Raw genomic sequence first — 23,324 nt, forward strand, 5'->3', positions numbered from 1 at the left:
TGACAGCTTGACCAACCACACTACTGACGGTTAAATGCACTTGGTGACAGGCGCAGCTTGCCCCTGATGTAGTATATGGCCAAAAAATAAACAGACTATAGCTGGTTAAATGCACTTGGTGTGACAGCTTCACCCTGATGTAGGCTTTAGCCAAAAAACAACCACACCATTGAGGGTTAAATGCACTTGGTGACAGGCGCAGCTTGCCCCAGATGTAGTATATGGCCAAAAAATAAACAGACTATTGCTGGTTAAATGCACTTGGTGTGACAGCTTCACCCTGATGTAGGCTTTAGCCAAAAAACAACCACACCATTGAGGGTTAAATGCACTTGGTGACAGGCGCAGCTTGCCCCTGATGTAGTATATGGCCAAAAAATAAACAGACTATTGCTGGTTAAATGCACTTGGTGTGACAGCTTCACCCTGATGTAGGCTTTAGCCAAAAAACAACCACACCATTGAGGGTTAAATGCACTTGGTGACAGGCTCAGCTTGCCCCTGATGTAGTATATGGCCAAAAAATAAACAGACTATTGCTGGTTAAATGCACTTGGTGTGACAGCTTCACCCTGATGTAGGCTTTAGCCAAAAAACAACCACACCATTGAGGGTTAAATGCACTTGGTCGCAGCTTGTGCTGGCGCACCACAAGACACAAAATGGCCGCCGATAACCCCAGAAAAAAGTGACTGACAAACGGTCTGGGCAGCCTAAAAACAGTGAGAAATTGATTATCAGCAGCTCAATGATCCACAGCTGCAGATCAATCATTGGATGGAGTCTTTTGGAGGAGTTAATCAGCCTAATCTCGCCCTACTGTCGCAGCTGCAACCTCTCCCTACGCTAATCAGAGCAGAGTGACGGGCGGCGCTATGTGACTCCAGCTTAAATAGAGGCTGGGTCACATGGTGCTCTGGCCAATCACAACCATGCCAATAGTAGGCATGGCTGTGACGGCCTCTTGGGGCAAGTAGTATGACGCTTGTTGATTGGCTGCTTTGCAGCCTTTCAAAAAGCGCCAAGAAAGCGACGAACACCGAACCCGAACCCGGACTTTTACGAAAATGTCCGGGTTCGGGTCCGTGTCACGGACACCCCAAAATTCGGTACGAACCCGAACTATACAGTCCGGGTTCGCTCATCCCTACTTAAACACCCTTAATGACCAGACCACTTTTTACAATTCTGCACTACACTCCTTTCACGGTTTATTGCCCGGTCATGCAACTAACCACCCAAATGAATTTTACCTCCTTTTCTTCTCACTAATAGAGCTTTCAGTTGGTGGTATTTCATTGCTGCTGACATTTTTACTCTTTTGTTATTAATCGAAATTTACCGAAATGTTTAAAAAAAAAATGAAATTTTTCACTTTCAGTTGTAAAATTTTTCCAAAAAAAATACATTTCTATATAAATTTTTATCTAAATGTATTGTTCTAAATGTCTTTGATTAAAAAAAAGACCCCATTTCGGAAAGTAGACACCTTAAGGTATTCACTGATGGGCATAGTGAGTTCATAGAACTGTTTATTTTTTTTTGTTACAAGTTAGCGGAAAATTATGATTTTTTTATTTATTTTTTTTCCTTACAAAGTCTCATATTCTACTAACTTGTGACAAAAAGTTCAATCTTTCATGGACTCAATATGCCCCTCAGTGAATACCTTGGGGTGTCTTCTTTCCAAAATGGGGTCACTTGTGGGGTAGTTATACTGCCCTGGCATTTTAGGGGCCCTAATGCGTGAGAAGTAGTTTGAAATCAAAATGTGTTAAAAAAGCCCTGTGAAATCCTAAAGGTGCTCTTTAGAATTTGGGCCCCTTTGCCCACCTAGGCTGCAAAAAAGTGTCACACATGTGGTATCGCCATACTCGGAAGAAGTAGGGCAATTTGTTTTGGGGTGTATTTTTACATATACCCATGCTGGGTGAGAGAAATAGCTCTCTAAAAGTCAACTTTTCCCATTTTTTTATACAAAGTTTTCATTATAGAGAGATATTTCTCTCACCCAGCATGGGTATATGTAAAAATACACCCCAAAACAAATTGCCCTACTTCTCCTGAGTACGGTGATACCACATGTGTGACACTTTTTGCAGCCTAGATGTGCAAAGGGGCCCAAATTCCTTTTAGGAGATTTTTTTGTTTTTTCTCACAAAGTCTCCCTTTCCGCTAACTTGGGACAAAAAGTTCAATCTTTCATGGACTCAATATGCCCCTCAGTAAATACCTTGGGGTGTCTTCTTTCTGAAATGGGGTCACATGTGGGATATTTATACTGCCCTGGCATTTTAGGGGACCTAAAGCATGAGAAGAAGTCTGGAATATAAATGTCTAAAAAATTGGATTGCTTAGTGAGGGGTATGGTTAGTTCATGTGAGATTTTATTTTTTGACACAAGTTAGTGTAATATGAGATTTTGTAAGAAAAAACAAAACAAACAAAAAAAAATCTATTTCCGCTAACTTGTGCCAAAAAAATGTCTGAAAGGAGCTTTACAGGGGGGTGATCAGGGAGTCTATATGGGGTGATCACCACCCTGTCATTGATCACCCCCCTGTAAGGCTCCATTCAGATGTCCGTATGTGTTTTGCAGATCCGCGGTGTCCGTGTTTTTCAGATCCACGGATCCGCAAAACACATACGGACGTCTGAATGGAGCCTTGCAGGGGGGTGATCAATGACACAGACTTCTGAATGGAGCCTTACAGGGGGGTGATCAATGACAGGGGGGTGATCAATGACAGGGGGGTGATCAGGGAGTCTATATGGGGTGATCAGGGGTTAATAAGGGGTTAATAAGTGACAGGGGGCGTGTAGTGTAGTGTGGTTCTTGGTTCTACTTATTACAGAGCTGCCTGTGTCCTCTGGTGGTCGATCCAAGCAAATGGGACCACCAGAGGACCAGGTAGCAGGTATATTAGACGCTGTTATCAAAACAGCATCTAATAAACCTGTTAGGGGTTAAAAAAATAGCATCTACAGCCTGCCAGCGAACGATCACCGCTGGCAGGCAGGCTGTAGATCCACTCGCTTACCTGCAATTCCTATGTGCGCGCGTTCACAGGAAATCTTGTGTCTCGTGAGATGACGTGTAGATGCATGACTCTGCCTGAGACAGCCGCCTCCGGACCGCGATCCTGCGTTAGGTGGTCCGGAGGCGGTTAAACGGCACAGTCGCAGTTCATAAATTGCCCTTCAAATTTGAGGTGGCTAGAGTGGAGTTTCAATGAATGTCAATGGGCGGCGAGAGTTGCAAACAAATGGTCAGATTGTGAAAACTATCAGGACTATGGCTTAGCCGTGGACATTTTTAGTGGCAGCAGGGATAGCTGAACGTTTTAATATAAGATTTGTGTTGGTGGGCTTGGAAATGAGGGAGTGGTGGCAGTTTATGCCCTGATTTTTCAGCTCCCACTCTAGTTTTAAACATTGCGCCATTCATTCCTATGGGACAAAGTTCGCCACAAAAACGCTGATATTTCGTGAACCATTTGGTGAAATGTTCCACAAAGAAATAGCACACCAATCGGGAACAATCCTTGCATTTCTGTATTTTACTGTCTATGTAGTGTAAAAACTGTGGGAGGCGTTAGGGTGATAATTTTGGCTATAATAATAAGAATATATATGTGAGATAACAGTAAGGGGCCCTGCCCTGCGAGAACACTCAATAATAAGCTAAAACAATCGAAGAACATGTTACAGGCCTTTCCAAGCAACATAATAATTCTCTTAGTCACACATTAGATAACATCTTCTTTCAGCTGATTTTTTTTCTTTTTCTCGTTGTGTAAATGAATGACCCATTGGCATTAACCTGAACTGCAAGTCCTTGGAGTCGGTCCTGCCCTTAATTTGCATGTGAACAGCTGGATAAAAGGCCCAGCATTTCCAAGTCAGAGTCATCCTATTGCTGGTGTTCTCTCGTTACACAGGAATCATCGCATCACAAATGGCACGGAGTGGATTTTCTGCTTTCCTCCTTTTCCTTGGTCTGGTGGTTTCTTATGTGAATGGAAACACCGACTTGTGTGAAACCATATTGAAAGCCACCCCTAGCAATGCCAGCGTTTCAGATTTTAACTTGACTGTCTCTCCTGCTCACCTTCTTAGCAATACAAATTACACTGGTAAGTTTACCTGCTGATTTTTCGGAAACTTGCTAAGAAGCTTGTAACATTTTGATGTTGAAGAGGTTTTAAAGATTTTGTGATGTTCCTCAAATACGTGCACAGGCTCGTACCTGATTCTGTAACAGCTGGAGGAACTTCTTTGTTTATAGAGGTAGCAGAGCCACATTTTTCATCAAGATCTTTCGGGCTGTATGATTTCTGAATTAAGAATAAGTCCCATAGCAGTGAGTTGACGGACAACCGTGCATGTTCTCTCGACTGTTTTTATAACCTCCATAGCAAGGACAGAATAGGATGCCATGCTCTAGATGGGACAACCCCTTTAAAATATCATCAATTTCTAAATTATGCTTAATAATTGTTATCTCTGTAAAATTCTATTTTACCAAACTTTTGATCCATATTCATTCCTATCAAATTTTATGTACACTCTACATGTATCTTCTTCTACATCATAAATGCATATTGCTGCTTATATTTTTTCATTTTTTTATTTTTTTATTTTGACAAATTATACTTTCTGGAAGCTTCAAAATGTGTCACCATAGAGTTTTGTAGGTTACCGTATAATATTGATTACCGTAAGTCAGTTTTGCTCATTATAATTAGTGATGAGCGGCAGGGGTCATATTTGAATTTGCAATATTTCACTAATATTTTGTAGAATATTCGGCGAATATTCGTTATATGCTACATTTTTTTACTCTGAAAATCGGCAAAGTAATGATCGCGCAATATGCGAATATTACGCAATCAAGACCTGCGTAGGTCAAAAAGGAATATTCAGCACTATTATTATTTATTATTAAAGCGCCATTCATCCTATAGCGCTGTACATACGATAAGGGGTGCACATACATAAAACAGACAATTGCACTAAGCATGAACAGGACAAATTACAAACTGATACAGAAGGAGAGAGGGCCCTGCCCATGAGGGCTTACAATATACATGGTATGGGAGAAGGACACAGTGGGTGCGGGTGAAGCTGGTCATGGCGGTATAGAGGCAGCAGGGTCACTGGTTGTAGGCTTGTCTGAAGAGGTGGGTTTTCAGGTTTCTTTTGAAGGATTCCACTGTTGGTGAGAGTCTGATATGTTGGGGTAGCGAGTTCCAGAGTATGGGGGATGCACGGGAGAAATCCTGGAGGCCATTGTGGGAAGAGGCGATAAGAGGAGAGGAGAGGAGAGGAGAGTGCGTGTGGGGGTGTATCGGGAAAGTAGCTCAGAGATGTAGGGAGAAGACAGGTTGTGGGCGGCCTTGTATGTATGTATATATACTATAGAATATAGTGCTATATATTCGTTTTTTAGAATATTCATAATTTTTTTTCCATCTGAAGTCATGATTCCTCCCTGCTTAAGTTACTTGACAAGCAACATAAGCAGGGAGGAATCATAACTTCAGATGGAAAAAAATGACGAATATTCTAGTATTTTATATCTGCTAGTATAGTGTTCTGATGGATCTATGACCAATCAATATGTAACAGATCAAACAGAAGCATTAAGCATAGCAGATCCCAGTTATTTTAATGGGACCCATAATGTGTGTTACTCAGTAGGCAAATAACCACCTTAAGAAGCAACTTTGTCTGTTTGTGGGTGACATTTGTATGGACTTCACAGCACAGATGTTGAGGTATGGATGAAAACCAGTTATCATTGTATGCAAATTCCACAGTATGGGTGGTAAAATCATAGACTGTCCGCAGTCAAGGGGACCGTGTTTGTTCTCAAAAGAACATTATCCTAATATCCTATCCTAATATGCTTACATACATCCGCTTTGTTAGATGTCCTGCAGCGCCATGTATCTTTGAAATTGCTGTATACGTGTAGCAGGGCCAGTTTGTCGGAGGCAACAGAGCTACATTGCCTGGCATCAGATTCTGAGTGATCATACAATGCTGTGTCTTACTGCATTCCCTAACTGAGATTTATAGATGTATTTATATGTATATGACGTTCAGATTTACATTTTTTCTATTCTGTCATAAGTAGAGGAAAATGAAAATAGCTTTAGTGCTGGATTCGTTGCATGATAGTCCCCAGCCACACCCAACAGACCCCAATGACTATAATGTTATCTGTTGGGTTGACAAAATAGTGCTTATTTTTTCTGCAACAGAAACTCTTAAAAGAGCCTCCAGCACAGATGTTAACAGAGTTTAAAGAGGGCCTGTCACTTCTCCCTGCACAGTCTGACACTATCCAATCAGTGCAGCCAGTGTCAGACTGTACAGGGAGCCCTCACCCCCCAACTGGTAACACCCATCTGGACGTCCATTGCAAACTGCTAGTAATTCATCTATAACTTCTAACAGAAATAATAATTTGAATGGCACAACCTAGAATAATAAATGCTCCAGAATTGCTATCACATGGGGAATGTCAGTAGTTACTAAAACAGACACTGTAGCTCCAGAGAATTAAATGGCGTACACATGCATCATCTATAAAGTGACATAAGGACAAAATGTACGCATGGCATGCCATGGTTGTGCCAAATTTCCCTTGCCAAGTTCTTCCTAAGACCATATTGATAAATTCAGTTCAATACATAGAATTTCAGCCCTTAATTGTAGATCTCATGGATTATGGCTATAATGCGGTGTTTACTTATGGAAATCAATATTGTATTGAGTACACTGAGTGATGCTTCTCCCTTTGCCCTACACCAGTGTTTCCCAACCAGTGTGCCTCCAGCTGTTGCAAAACTACAACTCCCAGCATGCCCGGACAGCCTTTGGTTGTGCAGGCATGCTGGGGGTTGTAGTTTTGCAACAGCTGGAGGGACACTGGTTGGGAAACACTGCCCTACACTACTGTTTAAGTAGCACCCGTCAGTAGGGTTGATCTTACTGATTAAAATGATACCTGTCTTGTGAAAATTGGTGGTGGTGTTCCTGAGGAAAAAAATCTTTATTGGTTATGCAAATGAAAGCTTCAAGGCTTCAGACCTGAAAAACGGAGGAGCTGAGTGGCATTCAAGCCCTCTTTTACATAAAACAAATAAGTAATTTTTCTCGGGAACATCGGAAAACTGGTTTAATGGGGTTGATCCTGCTGACAGTTGCTCTTTTAAGCTACAGGATTGGCTGTCTCAGGTTCCAAAAGTTATTTTTTTTCCCCCTCTGGAACAGCACCACTCCTTGTCCAATGGTTGGTAGACGTGATCAGGACATGTCTACCAGGAGCTCAAGGTAGAACATGACACATTGATTTCACAAGCTGTATACATTTTCTTTTCATAGCTTCAAACCACAAGGAGAACGTAACATGTAATTACATTTCCAGATTTATTGTTCTCCTTTATTATATGCTATTCTTTATTTTACTACAAATTCTCTGGGAATTATGGGTTATATAAAACTGATTGTACAAGGCTGTCATTGTAAACTGACGAGTATAGAGTAGTAGGCTACTTATACGGAGCTGTCTTACGTACTGAATCCATTAGTCATAGTCAGACAGTTTTTACACCTCCTGCTCACATTGAATATTGTTAAATGGAAGCATTTATTCGTTTCATAATTCTATTCTTGATATGAAATGGAATACATCCTTAGGAAACAATGTACATTGCTCATCTGTATGTTAACGCCGCCCTTACCTTGTGCTTTCACACAGTGCACAAGCGCCTAAAGATAAGCTCCATACAGTATATTTCCTAATACTGTGCTGTCTGAGCAGCTGCATACACTCCCTGCCCTCAAGCCATTTAAGTCAGCTTCCCGAAATAACGCTTATTCACGATATACTGCTAACGTTATTCAGTTTTCTAATATATTTTGTGTTTCAACACCTTGCAGTTTCCAAGATCTTTGCTGCACGGTATTTATTGAATAAGTACCTTTAATTATGACTTTCAGATTATGAAAATCTGCCTTAGGCCTCTTTCACACGACAGTATGTCCATTTCAGTGTTTTGCGGTCCGTTTTTCACGGATCCGTTGTTCCGTTTTTTGCTTCCGTTGTGGTTCCGTTTCCGTTCCGTTGTTCCGTTCCGTTTTTCCGTATGGCAAATACAGTATACAGTAATTTCATATAAAAAATTGGGCTGGGCATAACATTTTCAATAGATGGTTCCGCAAAAAACGGAACGGATACGGAAGACATACGGATGCATTTCCGTATGCATTCCGTTTTTTTGCGGACCCATAGACTTTAATGGAGCCACGGAACGTGATTTGCGGCCAAATATAGGACATGTTCTATCTTTAAACGGAACGGAAAAACGGAAATACGGAAACGGAATGCACACGGAGTACATTCCGTTTTTTTTGCGGAACCATTGAAATGAATGGTTCCGTATACGGACCGTATACGGACCGCAAAAAACGGCCCGCAAAACGGAAAAAAAAAACGGTCGTGTGAAAGAGGCCTTAGTCGTAGGATGGTCATGTAGTTGCTTGGTTCACTACTAGCAAGAGTTCTATGCAGGTCACCTGTGTGTCCATCACATGACCTGGACAGAGTGTCATCCTCTGAATGGAAATAATGAGAGTTTGCATTCAATTGCAGCCATTAGAGGTCTAGAAACCTTTGTGCATATTGGAAAATGATATTGGAAAATAACAGCGCTCTCTATCATACAAAAGCGAAAGCATCCTTCGAGTCAAGCCGATATCATACCTAAAGGGATTTTCTGGCCAATGGTATAAATAATTAAACAAGTTATACCCACTTTACCGATCCCCCAACATTCCTGTTACAATACTTTACCATCCCCCACCGGTCTCTGCTTGCTGGTCCCTCTGGATACACAAATACTGTAACTGCTCAGTCAGTCATCGGCAGAGTTGGGTCACTTTGGCAGTCAGGGGCCCAATTTTTAGAAAAATTCTAATAATCTGAAAAATTCTAGAATCAGAATTTTAGGAATCAGACCCTTATCAAATTTTCTGAAATTTGGTCATCTCTAGATATTTGCTGTAGATAGAAAGCAATCAGGAAATAGAGCCTAGCAGGGAAACAGAAAGTATCTGAACATAAGAAGCAAGGGATCGGTAAAGTGAGTATGAATTATTTTATTAGACAGCCCCTTAAAGGTATAATATACCCTTCATGCTTGTCTCTTTCTTTATGAGATCATTGCTGTGTTTGAAGCTAATTTAAGAATCTAGTTTCAATTGTGTCTGTATGTAGTAAGGTGGGATTCTGAATTTGTTTTGGACGTTTAACAGACTCTATCATTTTCAATATTTTTTTTTTTTTTATAGTTAATGTGAAAGGAAATGGCAGTTTTACAGTCCTCTTACGAGCAGTTAATGAGTCAACTCCAGTAGGGAACTGGTCTCAAGGAACTAGCTGCAATGGAAGTGCCCTGTTTACTGGTTATTTCGTAAATAACACGCTCCTCCAAACAACATGGACTTCACCAGACAATGTGAAAAATGTCACAATTAAGTAAGTGGTCAATGTTCTATTGCTCCATCTGAAAAACCCCTCCCCCCTATTTTTCCCAACACAAACAGTATTTTCAGTAAGCAAAACCAGTTTTTAGAAAGCAAAATAGCTATCTCTTCCAACTTCCCCATAAACAGCAGCATGGTGGTTCGGTCTTCGAATCTGACCAAGGACAACATCTGCATGGAGTTCGCATGTTCTCCCTGGGTTTGCATGGGTTTCCTCCGGGTACTCCGGTTTCCTCTCACAGTCCAACTAATGTGTGGAAAATGTTTTTCAAGTTTCCACAGATTTATACCAATAGCAAAATTATCTAACACATCTAACATAAGAGGAACAACATATAGAATATTCAGTAAAAAAGGACATCCGGATGTATTTTGGTGCAGAAAAATGCCACTGAGTTTGCTGTGGATCCAGAGCAAAATCAGTGACAAATCGGTATCAAAATTTGCTTGAGTTATATATGGATTTTGACTGTAATTTTGCAGTGGATTTGACCTGTCACCTCTAGGCAATGCAATGATATTTGCTATGAAAATCAGGAAAACTGGAATGTCAAGTTACTGTATGTGCATATTCTTTTGCATAATTTTTTCACCCCACAAGGATCAGATTTTTTCAAATCTAATCCACTTTGCTGCCATTGTATATACTGTGGAACTTCGGCTTGAAATGAAGCTGACACTTTTCATTTTTATTCTCTTAGGGCTTTTATTCACGATAACACAACTACGTTCCTTTTACAAAAACTCTTAGTCTTAAGCCAAGGTGAGTCCCTGATAACTTGTATAAAAATTATTTCTTAGTATTGCACCATGATAATATTTTAAATGTTATAATTTGGGAGTGAAATTCCTTCCTGCCAAACTGGAAAGCTGTAACGTGTCTCTTTTTTCTCGGTGTGGCAATTTCATTGTATATTTCCAGTAGTTTAAAGGGAACTTGTCAAAAGTTTCATGCTCCTTGAACGATGGGCAACATGAAGTATCGACAGGCTCCCTGGTTCCACACAAAACTATGTTTTATTCTGAAACACCATAGTTTAAAGGGGTTATCCAAGAATTGGATATTAATGGCCTATCCTCAGGCTCCCACCACCTCTGCCACTCAGCAGCTCAAGTGAGATCTGCTGTGACGTCACAGCTTACTAAGCACAGTGCCGTACATTGTACAGTGGCTGTCCTTGATATTGTAAGTCAGCCCCATTCATTTGAATGGCACTGAGCCGTGCCTAGGACACATGACCATTGTACAGTGATGTTGAAAACTTAGGAAGACATCTAAGGGCTCACAGAGCACCACAGCTTCTTCAAACAGCATATCTGTTGGGGTCCTAGGAGTCAAACCCCTGCCAATCATGAGGCTAGGTCATCTATGTTAAATTCTCAGATAACCTCTTTAAAGATAAGCTGGGAACAAGGGGAAGAGCAACACAAATAGGGAAAGGTTAGTCAATCATGCTGAGCTGGGCAGAAAGGAAGCTAGAAGAGGGCTTTCATAAAGCTTCTCCTTTTTCCCAGCTAGTTTTAAGTAAAACCAAGATGTTTGTAACCAGGGAGCCTTCTGGAAGCTCCTGAAAGGTTCATTGTACTACCCTAAACATATTTCATTCTACCCACTGGTTTTGCATCCAGTATTAACACTGCAGAGGTCTAGTGTTTATGAGGTTCAAAAATTTTGTACCCATGGCCCCTGTTGCCCAATAACTGTTAGTCTTGCCTAGTGTCCTGGTTTTGCTCTTTAGATTGTTGACTGACAGAAACCCTCTGTGTGCACTCCAGTGTTTTACACAGGGCATCATAGGCTGGGGTCTGATATTGTGTGCCAAGTGTTGGATGTCAAGGGGATGGCACCAACAAGCCCCCCTACATTGGCAATGGTATTAAGATACAGATTTTGGTTAGAAAATGAATCTTTACCTGGGGTGAAGGAAACCCTTGCTGTAGCTCTGTTTTTCCCCCATAAAGAACCATTATTATTAATGGACAGGATAAGTGATAAATATATGATTGCAGGTATATGGCCAATGGGATCCCCAAGCCCCATGTTTGAATGTGACTGTAGTTTGCTTGCGTAGATATTGCTCCATTCACTTCTATGGACTGCAGAAGATAGCAGAGCACTACCTCTCCATTCACGGTGAGGAACCCCACCTCTCCGGACATCCCATCTGTTGGACTCCCATCAATCATACATTTATCACCTATCCTGTGGGTAGGTGATGAATGTTAATACAATAATTCTTTTGATGGAAGCTTGACAATGCACATCTAGACATGGTGGATGGCTGCGCCTGAGGTCATTGCCACCAATGGTTATGCTTCGTCCAAGTTCAGCATTAGATAAATAGGAATTACAGATGTCAGTTGTTCCTATTTGCTTTGTAATGAATTACTTTAAACTGATGTTTTCTTTTTTCCAACCAGATACCAGTCAAACAACTATAGGTTAGTAAAGCCTCCTGATCTTATGTCATTTTTTCTCTTTGTAATATTATATTAAATTGTGGGATCATGTTGACTATCAATGTGGCTCAATGATTAGAGCTTTTGCCTCCACTCCTGAGGTCCTGAGTTAAATCTTGGATGACCAGGACACCATCTGTATAGTCAAATTTGCCTACTACCTTGTGTGTTAGCATAGGTTTCCTCAGGGTACTTTGGTTTCTTCCTGCATCTCAATACAGGAAAAAAATATGAATCGATTTCTTAGTTTCCCTATTAAATAAGCCCCAGTCTGTATCTGAAATAGGAAATTTTATTGTGAGCATTGACGTGGAAAAGAAGTGTGCTTAGCGTTGTTTACCATTTCTGCTTCTCAATCTTCTCCGAGCCCAAGTTAAGTTGTTGAATATTCATTTAGAAATGTGAAAACCTTAGTTATTCAGCTAATGAAGCATTAAAAAACCAGTACTTATTATCCTGGTTGGAGGAGATTCCAAAAAAATTATGTATTTCTATTTTATTATGAATCTAAAAAAAAAACTACCCATGAAAAAAACTGATGCATATGTCTTTCTTCATTCCAGCACCAGTTACTGTTAACAGCACACAAAATTCTACAGGTATACTTCATCCACATTGTCATATACATTGTCAAAAGTTAAATTTTTTATAAACATATTTTCATTTAATGTTTTTTCACTAAGGAAAAACATTTGATTGTATAATAAGAGTTGAAATAGGAAATTTTATTGTGAGCATGGACGTGGAAAAGAAGCGTGCTTAGCGGCAAGTGTTGTGTACCATTTCTGCTTGTCAATCTTCTCCGAGCCCAAGTTAAGTTGTTGAATATTCATTTAGAAATGTCAAAACCTTAGTTAGTCAGCTAATGAAGCATTAATAAACCAGTACTTATTATCCTGGTTGGAGGAGCTTCCAAAAAATCATGTATTTCTATTTTATTATGAATCGGAAAAAAAAACTACCCATGAAAAAAAAACTGATGCATATGTCTTTCTTCATTCCAGCACCAGTTACTGCTAACAGCACACAAAGTTCTACAGGTATACTTCATCCACATTGTCATATACATTGTTAAAAGTTTAATTTTTTATAAACATATTTTCATTGAATTTTTTTTTCACTAAGGAAAAACATTTGATTGTATAATAAGAGTTGTTCATAGGTTTAAGAAGTAGGATATTACCAGTCTGTCACAACTGAAATATGCAAAAATACAAAACAAAGGGTTAATACCATACGGACTAGAGAAGTACAAACAAGTATGACAATGTAGCAATGCAGAAAGCAAAGCCAGAATTCAGGTATCTACATAGTTAAGAAGAAGACAGGCTCACACAGAGTTTCAGCCTATTTAGCCCATACTCACTGAAACGTGGCCTTACCACGTAATTTACCAGTGACCAATTGTTCTATAGTATAATCAAATTGGATCAAACCTGATTTCTATGATAGAGGAAAGCTGTGTGCTCTTTAAATTTCTAGCTACACGTCATGGTTAAAATATGAAAGGTTGATTGTCCATCTGGGGTAGACAGTTGATCTAAAGTAACTCTAAGGAAAGGAGAACCAGGGTACAAAACTTTTTGATAAAAATGAGAATCGAGTCGTAAAATGGATGTATATTGTGGTATTCCTACCATATATCAAAGATGGTTCTTTTCTTGAAACCTCAAGTTGAAGGCAATTTGCGTTATTGATTTCTTTTTTTTTTTCAATTATGTCCCCCTGCTAAAGGTTACTTTTATACCAGTGTTTTTGCTGGATCCATCATGGGTCAGCAAAACGCTTTCATCATGATAATACAACCGTCTGCATCTGTTATGAACGGATCCAGTTGTATCATTTTTAAAATACCCATGACGGATCCGTCATGAACTCCATTTGAAAGTCAGTGGGGGATGGATCAGTTTTCCATTGTGTCAGAGAAAACAGATCCGCCCCCATCGACTTACATTGTGAGTCAGGACGGATCCGTCTTCCTCCGCGCCACATCGTGGACAGAAAAACGATGCTTGCAGCATTATTCTGTCTACGATGGGAACGCAACCAAACGGAACAGAATGCATTCTGATTTATTCCGTTTTGTTCAGTTCAGTTTTGTCCCTATTGACAATAAGTGGGGACAAAACGGAAGCGTTTTCCACGCTATTGAGATCCTATAACTTCACACTTCAGTTATTTCCATCAGTTATTGTGAGCCAAAACCAGTAGTGAAGCCTACTCAGAGATCAGGTATAATGGAAAACTTTCCTCCTGTTCTGTGTTTTTGACCTGCACCTGATTTTGGTTCACAAAAACTGATGGAAATAACTGAAGTATGAACCCAGCCTTAGAATGAAAAGGAAAACAATTTATTTATGAAAAAATAAAGGTGACATGCATAGTGTGTTCTGCATATCAGCCCCAACTAAGGCTACTTTCACACTAGCGTTCTGCTGTCCGCTCGTGAGCTCCGTTTGAAGGGGCTCACGAGCGGAGCAGAACGCTTCCGTCCAGCCCTGATGCAGTCTGAATGGATGCGGATCCGCTCAGACTGCATCAGTCTGGCGGTGTTCAGCCTCCGCTCCGCTCGCCTCCGCACGGCCAGGCGGACAGCTGAACGCTGCTTGCAGCGTTCAGCTGTCCGCCTGGCCGTGCGGAGGCGTGCGGATCTGTCCAGACTTACAATGTAAGTCAATGGGAACGGATCCGCTTGAAGATGACACCATATGGCTCAATCTTCAAGCGGATCCGTCCCCCATTGACTTTACATTGAAAGTCTGAACGGATCCGCTCAGGCTACTTTCACACTTTCACACTTTTTCTAAGTTATTAATGCAGACGGATCCGTACTGAACGGAGCCTCCGTCTGCATTAATATGATCGGATCCGTTCAGAATGGATCCGATCAAGCGCTAGTGTGAAAGTAGCCTTACGCTAGTCACACAGACATTGCTAAAACTTCTGGTGCAGGTAAGTTTCATCCAAATTTTTTAAACTCTAAAAATGGAACATCGTTCTGTTATTATTGATCCTAAAACATTAACATTTTTTGCTCTTTTTTTATTTTATTTTCTGTACATCCTGGCTGAGCATCAGCAATTCTAATAATTTAACTACCTGCAGACATTGGTTGAGTAGTAACTGAGTCTTAATATAAAATTTGTAACAGGTTTGGCTATCGTGCCAAGATAGTCTTTTATGAGGCTATGACCTTGTGGAGTTCTTCAGCCTCCCAGGATTAGGTGTGACTGAAATGTCTTTAACCCCTATAGTGAGAACGAAACGTCTTTAACCCCTATAGCATGACTGAAACTTCTTTAACCCCTATAGTAATGCCCCATGGCAACTTAAGGGAAATAAAAAAAACAACCTATTGACTTCTTTGGGAAAATGTGAGCAGTTCTTTTGAGGTTGAATCTCCACAATAGGGTGGTACCAAACTGCATCAATTAGAGCAGGCATCCTCAAACTGCGGCCTTCCAGCTTTTGCAAAACTACAACTCCCAGCATGCCTGAACAGCCTACAGCTATCAGTCTACAGCAGGGCATTGTGGGAGTTGTAGTTTTACAACAGCTGGAGGGCCGCAGGTTGAGGATGCCTGAACTAGAGCATCTATGGCTCTTCAGTTTGGAGCCATAGCTACTCTGTTACTATACAGGTTCTGTGCATGTAACTCTGGAGCCTAATGGCTGACATATTGTCATAGTTTTAAAGAAACATTATACTGAAAGGAAGACACTCAAGAGTTTCTTATGGCTGGAGGAAATATTCTTTATACTAGCATTTGTATTATAAGACATATTTGTGAAATTACTGAGTAATGTTTTTTATCATTTCCGTTGCAGCAACGACCATTCGTGTAGCTCAAACCACAAGTGCAGGTTCTATAGACCAATCCAGTCTTCTATCTGTGGCTTTAAGTATGGTCCTCAGCCTGCTCCTGATTCCCAACAAGCATCACGTCTAATGGATATCATACAACAGGATGTTTCATAGACATTTAAAAAAAAAAAATGTTTTCAGTTATATATACGGTACATGATTTATTGTTCTGAAAAAAAATCAAATTTCTTAAGAGAAGCCAATCTAGATTATGCCATGAAATCTAAGTATACATTAAATTGGTTTTCTGTACAGTAAAAAATATTCAAAAGAGAGTCAGAATGGCTTTAAAAAATTAGAAAAAAATTCTCACCAAATGTCTACTGCTCCCATTCTGATGCCTAAAGGGTTCCTAGCCTGTCACAGTTTTTTTGTGACTAGTCATGCTCAATGGTCACATTTTCTTTGTTGAGAGGGATCAAGATAGTGTCTGATGGTAACTAATTCTGACCCTTTTTCAAAAAAATTTACCAGAAGGTCGCAATGATAGAAATCGAATGGGTTACTAGGATTTAAATTAGGTAAAATTTGTAGCCTTATGTAATATAAGAATTTTTGTCGAGAGAAAATTAAGCAACACCAAGGATGGTTTTCCTGTTGGACTGTGGTATCTAACTGGTGGATTTGGCTTTTCTTTATTTGTGATAATAGTTCTGACAATTTGTAGCCCTTAAAGGGTTTGTCTCAGTTCAGGAAATTGAATTTATCATTTAGAGAAAGTTAATACAAGCCACTTACTAATGTATTGTGATTGTCCATATTGCTTACTTTGCTGACTTGATTCATTTTTCTATCACATTATACACTGTTCATTTCCATGGTTATGACCACCATGTAATCCAGCAGCGGTGGCCGTGCTTGTACACTATAAGAAAAAGCGCTAGCCTCTCTGGTGGCTGGAAGCCTGGGACTGCATATAGGCTGGTGCCTTTTCCTATAATGTGACAGCACGGGCACCGCTGCTGGATTACAGGGTGGTCATAACCATGGAAACGGGCAGTGTATGGTGATGGAAAAATTAATAGAGATGGGGCCTAAACTTTTTTCACAAAAGAAGACTTGTAAGAAGAAGGTCCTGTTTCATTTAGTATAGGATCCTCTATCTACTATACATTTTATGCCTCTTCCAGTTATAAAATTTGCTATACATTATCGTAGTCACTGCATCTTCATCTAACTGCACTGCCAAATATAACTTAAGTAATCCAATTTGTTCAGACTAATTTAGTATAATAGACATTTTGCACATATTTTTCATACTTAATATCTATGTCTCTGCTACTGTTCTAATTTTTAATAGACCATTGCAATTTGAACTAATGTTTTAGTTATTGGCACGGCCATTGATTTGTATCATGTTAATGCTTGGTTAAATATTAAGTTCAGTAATGGTCTCTTTGTTAGTGGGAACACTGGATACTTAATGCAAGCCAGGTATGATCGCTAACATAGTTAACTAGTTAATATTTAATTTTCGTTAATGGATAAGCTATTCAACCGGTGAGATATAAGTATCTATCAGGTTCATATATAATAATGATAACATGGAATGAATTATTAGGTGATTTATAATTTTTCTATATCTGCTCTATTGGAGACCGTCAGTCGGCATTGACGTTAAGCAATTTTAGGTTAAAATGTAACCATGCATTGCTTATGAGGTAGACAGGAGGAAATTATATCACTCGCCCCTGTCCACCTCTGCCTCTTGTACAAATGAAAAATCCAAATGACTGAGTTCACCGCGTGCTCAATTACAGGCAAGTCAACATATTAATATATATGGAGAAGTCTATTTCTTCAACTTGACCGTCTATACGCAGTGTGGTCCATACTTTACCATCTGCCTGGAAAAATATAAATAGGACTATAAAGCTGAGATGTCAAATAGATCTAGTGTTTGTACAAAAGGCAGGTGGGACTGAGGGATATTATCTTACTAGATACTGATTATGAGCACATTATATAGTGCAGTTTTTATTAGCCTGACTAACATGAAAGTCCACATCGGCACACATCACATGGAGCCAACCATCTGGTGGTCACAATATGAAGAGTAATGCAAATCAATCAAGTTATGTGTGCCAAATGTATTAACCATGTGTCTTTATATAAAATGTTTTACAAAAATGATGCACTGAAAGTGCCACTTTTATTGACTTGTAAAGTGATGCCCTTGTGATAGTACTGATAGATCTGCCCCCGTGTGTTGGAATAAACTCATATTTTAATTATTCACATTAAATATCATCATCATTTGAGATATTTGGATCTGGGCCCATCACATTGATCCTCAATGCCGGTGTATTATTGATTCTTGATAGACATGAACAATTGGAAATCTTGGAAATTCCACCCAAATTTTCCAAAACGTTTTAACAATTCAAATTTTATCTGATTCACTTCAGGAGAATCAAAAAAGAGAGAGAGAGAAATGGAAATAACCCACAATACATGGGGGTTATCCCATGAGTAATGTAAAAAAAAATTAAATTTGACATCACATAGTACATGACAATCTCTTTCCAACACAGCTAGAACCAGCCCTGCACCTCACATGGATCCAGAGATCTCCTCATTCCTTGATCTGCTACATTTACATCAAGCTGACAGCTCATGGGGCGTGTCCATTCTGCTGCAGCTCAGGGGGCGTGGCTCAGCTCTCCCTATCACAGCTCAGGAGGCAGTTGAAGGATGAAACTGAGCATGTGCGGCCATCTCAGTGAGCAGGTCAAAGAAAGAAAAAACAAACAGCAGGTGGCGCTATACATATACATTTCACTGAATAACTCAGTGGCTATGCTACATTTTTAATTACATGCAATTACAAAAGATCCAGGGCTGGTTTGAAAACTGTAGAATATTTTTTGTGGGACAACCCCTTTAAAGAAACATCTAAGCAGTGAGTGCTCAGCTCTTTTTTTAATTCTCATAGTAGTGAATGGGAGCTAGGCAAACACCATAGAAGAGCAAGCTACCTTGATTTTGCAACTCGGAGGTTATGAAAACAACACATATTGCTGTTCTACATTGTTGTGTAGATTCTATTTACTGCTATGGGAGTTACAGAAACAGCAGGGCTCTGGTCGTTCAACCATTTCTGTAACTTGCCTCACCAGGCCTGTGCTTACTATGGGTTCTTCCCATCTCAGCCATGAATGGCTGAGATGGGGCAATCACTTTAGTTTAAAAAGCAGAAAACCATCAGCTGCAGTCCATGAGATTCAATCTAGGGCATCACATTCCCACATAGTATAAATTACAAATTCCCTTTACACGGATGTAGCTAGAGGGCACTGGCAACTGGTGGCAAAGCATGGGCCCTGTATTTCAGGGCAGACAAAAAGCCAAAATCTGCTTTGTCCAGGGAATTTAGACATAAAACTATGGCAGTAAAAGCAAGCCCCCAGTGAAGGAAAGCCTTGCTGCACCTTATAAAAGGACAGAATCCATTTAAATAAGATTTGTGTAAATTTTGGTTCTAAAGTACTGTAAATGTCATCACTTTTCAAATTATATAAACCTTTTTCCTGAAAGTATCAATTTATATATAGTTGCATAAGACTTGCATGTACAGAGACTGTATTATATTTGCTCATATCTAATAAAAGTTTTACAATCTCACAGGAAACATTTCTGTTTATTGAGTCCTTGAATATTGACTGTTCTGTAAATGACAACTTAGGTTGTCCGGTCCCAAAATCAAATTAATTTTATGTGCTCCTAACACCCCTCACCATGCATACATACGCCCCCAATAACTGTTTTTCATGTCCGAGCTTTCCTCCCCCCTGGAAGACATCACATTATCCAGGCAGATATATTTACTTTCTCCCCTTCTTGTTTTGTTGAATACATAACTTTATTTATACACAATCCTGGCTGCACTGCACAGTGATGAGTCACAGGCTGGCCACGCCCCCCACTGCTCTGTCTGCAGCAGCCACACCCACTACAACTCCTGTGTCCATCTCTCTACACCGAGACATGAATCTACTTCTCACCCTGTGTCTAAATCCTATTACGGATTGTCTACAAGCTCTGCCCTCATCTGTATCTAATCCTATCCTGTGTGATACAGCCTGCTGAGCTGTGTATCTAATCCCATCACTGACAGTCCACAGGCTCTTCCCTCACTAACTCCAGAGTGTGATAAACAGCTGGAATCAGCAAGCGTATCCAATCACCTCTGTATCTAATCCTATCCTGTATGTGTGCCTGATACACATCCTATTGTGTGCGATACAGCCTGCTGAAGTGTATATCTAATCCCATCTTCTATGATACAGCATGCTAAAATGTGTATCTAATCCCATTTTGTATCATCCTGCCTGCTGAGCTGTGTATCTAAACCCTTATGCATACGACCATATTCATTTTGCGATCCACATTTTTTACAGTCCCATTGAGTTCTATGAATTCGAGGACCAGAATAGGACATGTTCTGTCTTTACTGGAACTGACATACGGATGTAGAGAACACACTGATGACGTCCCTGTGCTTTCCACATCCATATGTCAGTTCTGCGAAAGATGGAACATGTCCTGTTCTGGTCCTCATCATGCAGATCTAAAACCCATAGAACTCAATGGGACTGTGAAAAAATGTGAATCATACACGGACAGTAACCTTATTTACTGGATCCTCAACTTGCAGACTGCAAAACAGATATGGTTCTGTGTCACTTATACTCAGCGCCCATAACAGTGACATCCACAGTGCCCCCATAACAGTGACATCCACAGTGCCCCCATAACAGTGACATCCACAGTGCCCCATAACAGTGACATCCACAGTGCCCCCATAACATTGACATCCACAGTGCCCCCATAACAGTGACATCCAGTGCCCCCTTGTGCCATCCAGTGTCCCCAGTACCATCCAATGCCCCCTATTTGTCAGCCAGTGCCCCCTTGTGCCATCCAGTGCCCCCTAGTACCATTCAGCGGCCGGCTATCCCGCTCATGTGCACTAGCATTCAGCATAGTGCGCTTGTGTGGTGAGTGAAGACAACCGCCCTGCGCTTTCTTCAGCAGGAGGCGGTGACGTCACTCATGACGATCTATCTCCTGCTCAAGAAAGGAAGAGAAGATAAGAAGACGGACTTCGGCCAGAAGCAAAGAAAAGCCATCTGGAGGGACCAAGTGACCAGGAGGCAGATCTCAAGAACGGCTGCACTCTGGAAGGTAAGTATGGGTCCAATAATCTTACCTCCACAGGTTAGATTTTAATACCCAATAAAAGGTTAAGCCCCTGAGAACCCCTTTAAAGTCTGCAAAAATATATTTTCAAAAGTTGAAAGTATTCTATCATTCAAGGATGGCATGAGGGACCAGGTGCATCTACAAACTCTGCACACTCTATAGTAACATCCAGTATCCATCCAGTCAGTACCCAGCACCCTAATGGTCTTCACCTTGTCAAGGTTCTTTACCAGACAAATCGGCTTGTCACAGCCAAGTGCAATTTTACACTCATGGTGCATAAGGCTTTCTCCACATTTGAAGGACCACCTACAGTATTTTATCACCTCAGGCATTAGGTCCACACATAATCATTTTAGAAAAAATATAAAATGTCTGCTAACAATCTGTTCTTTAATGGGAGCAGGACTAGTTGCCTTGCAGAGCTTGGCATCACTACACTCCATGCTCTGGCACTTACATATACTGCATATTGAAAAGCATTCCTGTCAAGCTCGTTCAGCCATGATGGCATATCATAGGCAGGATTGCATCAATACCATCTATTGTAGAGCAGTGCAATGTGTGGTCAGGCATTGCCCCCTCAACCCCACTAGGCAGGTCTGCAAGTGGTGGCAACCAGTCCTGCTTACATTCTAGGACAGGTTACTTTCTCCAATGTAAAATCATTGAGCTACGGTATCTACCTGTTCAGTGTTTACTTTGTAGAGGCAGAACATTGGATTATAATTATGTAATAAGGTTAGTCTTATATTATAGCTAAGCGCTAGACTTACAACATACAGTATACTGTACTTTTTGGATCAACGTTAGTGCTGAAAGTTGGCCCCTACCGAACTGATATTGTTGGCCTATCCTGTAAAGCACTGTGGTTCTCTTACATAAATTTTAGGCTATACATTATCCAATATTGTGCCGGTCAGACTCTGTGACTCGTGGGGAACAGGACCTGTAATGTTTAGGAAAAATGTAGCAAATACAATTCACCCTTGAAAACAAAGCACATAATCACTATAACAGTTATAATCACATAGGAGGAGATTTATCAAACTGATGTAAAGGAAAACTGTCTTAGTTTCCAATAGCAAGCAATCAGATTCCACCGAAACTTTTTTCAGAATTCCTTTGGAAAGTAAAAAGGTGGAATCTGATTGGTTGCTATGGGCAACTACACCACTTTTCATTTACATCTATTGTATGTTCTCTCCTGATCTTTGAGGGAAAGTCCATAAAAATAAATAAAAGTACAATAAATAAATAATAAATACACATGAAAAGGCCCCCAAAAATGCTCTCCTTACCAATGGCTGCTGTACTGCTAGCCTGACCCAGTTACCACAAATTGAATGTAATATCTAAAAATTTACTGTAGACAACGGCTAACAGTAATAAAATGTCTATTTTAGGTCAACAATATATTATCAGCAAAAACATTATTTTAATCTATAAACGTAAAAAAATGTGTAAAAAAAAAAGGATAAAAGAAACTTGCACTATTCAATAAAAACACAACAAAAATCACACTGATAGCTAAAAAAAATAAAATAACGGATGTAGTCATGAAACTAACACGCACTAAAAAATGGCTAAATAGTGTGTGGTCCTGAAAGTTCAGACTATTCGGCACATGAACCAGTTAATATTTCCATTTTATCTGTGTAGAATTGATGAATGTTTTAGAAAGGCAATTTCCTTTGCATACGGCTGTGGAGCCCTCACATCCCATATTGTAGAATCAATCTGGATGACACTCATACATTGATGGCTATTCCAAACACAGTGAGCCTGAATGTATTTGGTAACCTGTATACCAGAGATTCCAAACTATGTCAGGTAAAAGGGTATTCCCATCTCCCATCTTGGACATTGAGAGCATATTGTTAGGATATACCTCCAATGTCTGATAGGTGTTGATCCCACCTCAGGGACCAACACCTATACTTAGAATGGAGCCCACAAAGTTCAGGATGGTGCGCCACACCATTCCTATGGGAGCGCGGAAAATAGCCAAGCATCGCACTTGTCTATTTTCGGAAATCCCATTGTAATGAATGGGAAGTGCACCACACAAGTGCAGCCAACACTCCATTCACTTCTATGGGGCTTACAGAAATAGCCGAGCGCTGGCACTTTGGCACTCCCGTAGGAATGAATGGAGCAATGTTGTGCATGTGTGGTGCACCATCCTGCACTTTGCAGACTCTGTTCTAAGTATAGGTGTGTCACGCCTGCAATT

The 23,324-nt window shown here is 40.2% G+C and overlaps 1 protein-coding gene across 1 annotated transcript; it reads left to right on the top strand.

Annotated features, from left to right (window-relative positions):
* The first annotated feature begins 3,907 nt into the window (after positions 1 to 3,907).
* On the top strand, positions 3,908 to 18,013 carry LOC122928937. The gene is made up of 7 exons (XM_044282278.1): positions 3,908 to 4,136; positions 9,364 to 9,550; positions 10,260 to 10,321; positions 11,980 to 12,000; positions 12,582 to 12,617; positions 13,023 to 13,058; positions 15,847 to 18,013. The coding sequence occupies exons 1-7, from the start codon at positions 3,959 to 3,961 to the stop codon at positions 15,966 to 15,968; spliced, it is 642 nt and encodes a 213-aa protein (XP_044138213.1). The 5' UTR covers positions 3,908 to 3,958; the 3' UTR covers positions 15,969 to 18,013.
* The last annotated feature ends 5,311 nt before the right edge of the window (positions 18,014 to 23,324 follow it).

This window comes from Bufo gargarizans, chromosome 2 (assembly GCF_014858855.1).
Source record: "Bufo gargarizans isolate SCDJY-AF-19 chromosome 2, ASM1485885v1, whole genome shotgun sequence".
In the NCBI taxonomy this organism is placed as follows: Eukaryota; Metazoa; Chordata; class Amphibia; order Anura; family Bufonidae; genus Bufo; species Bufo gargarizans.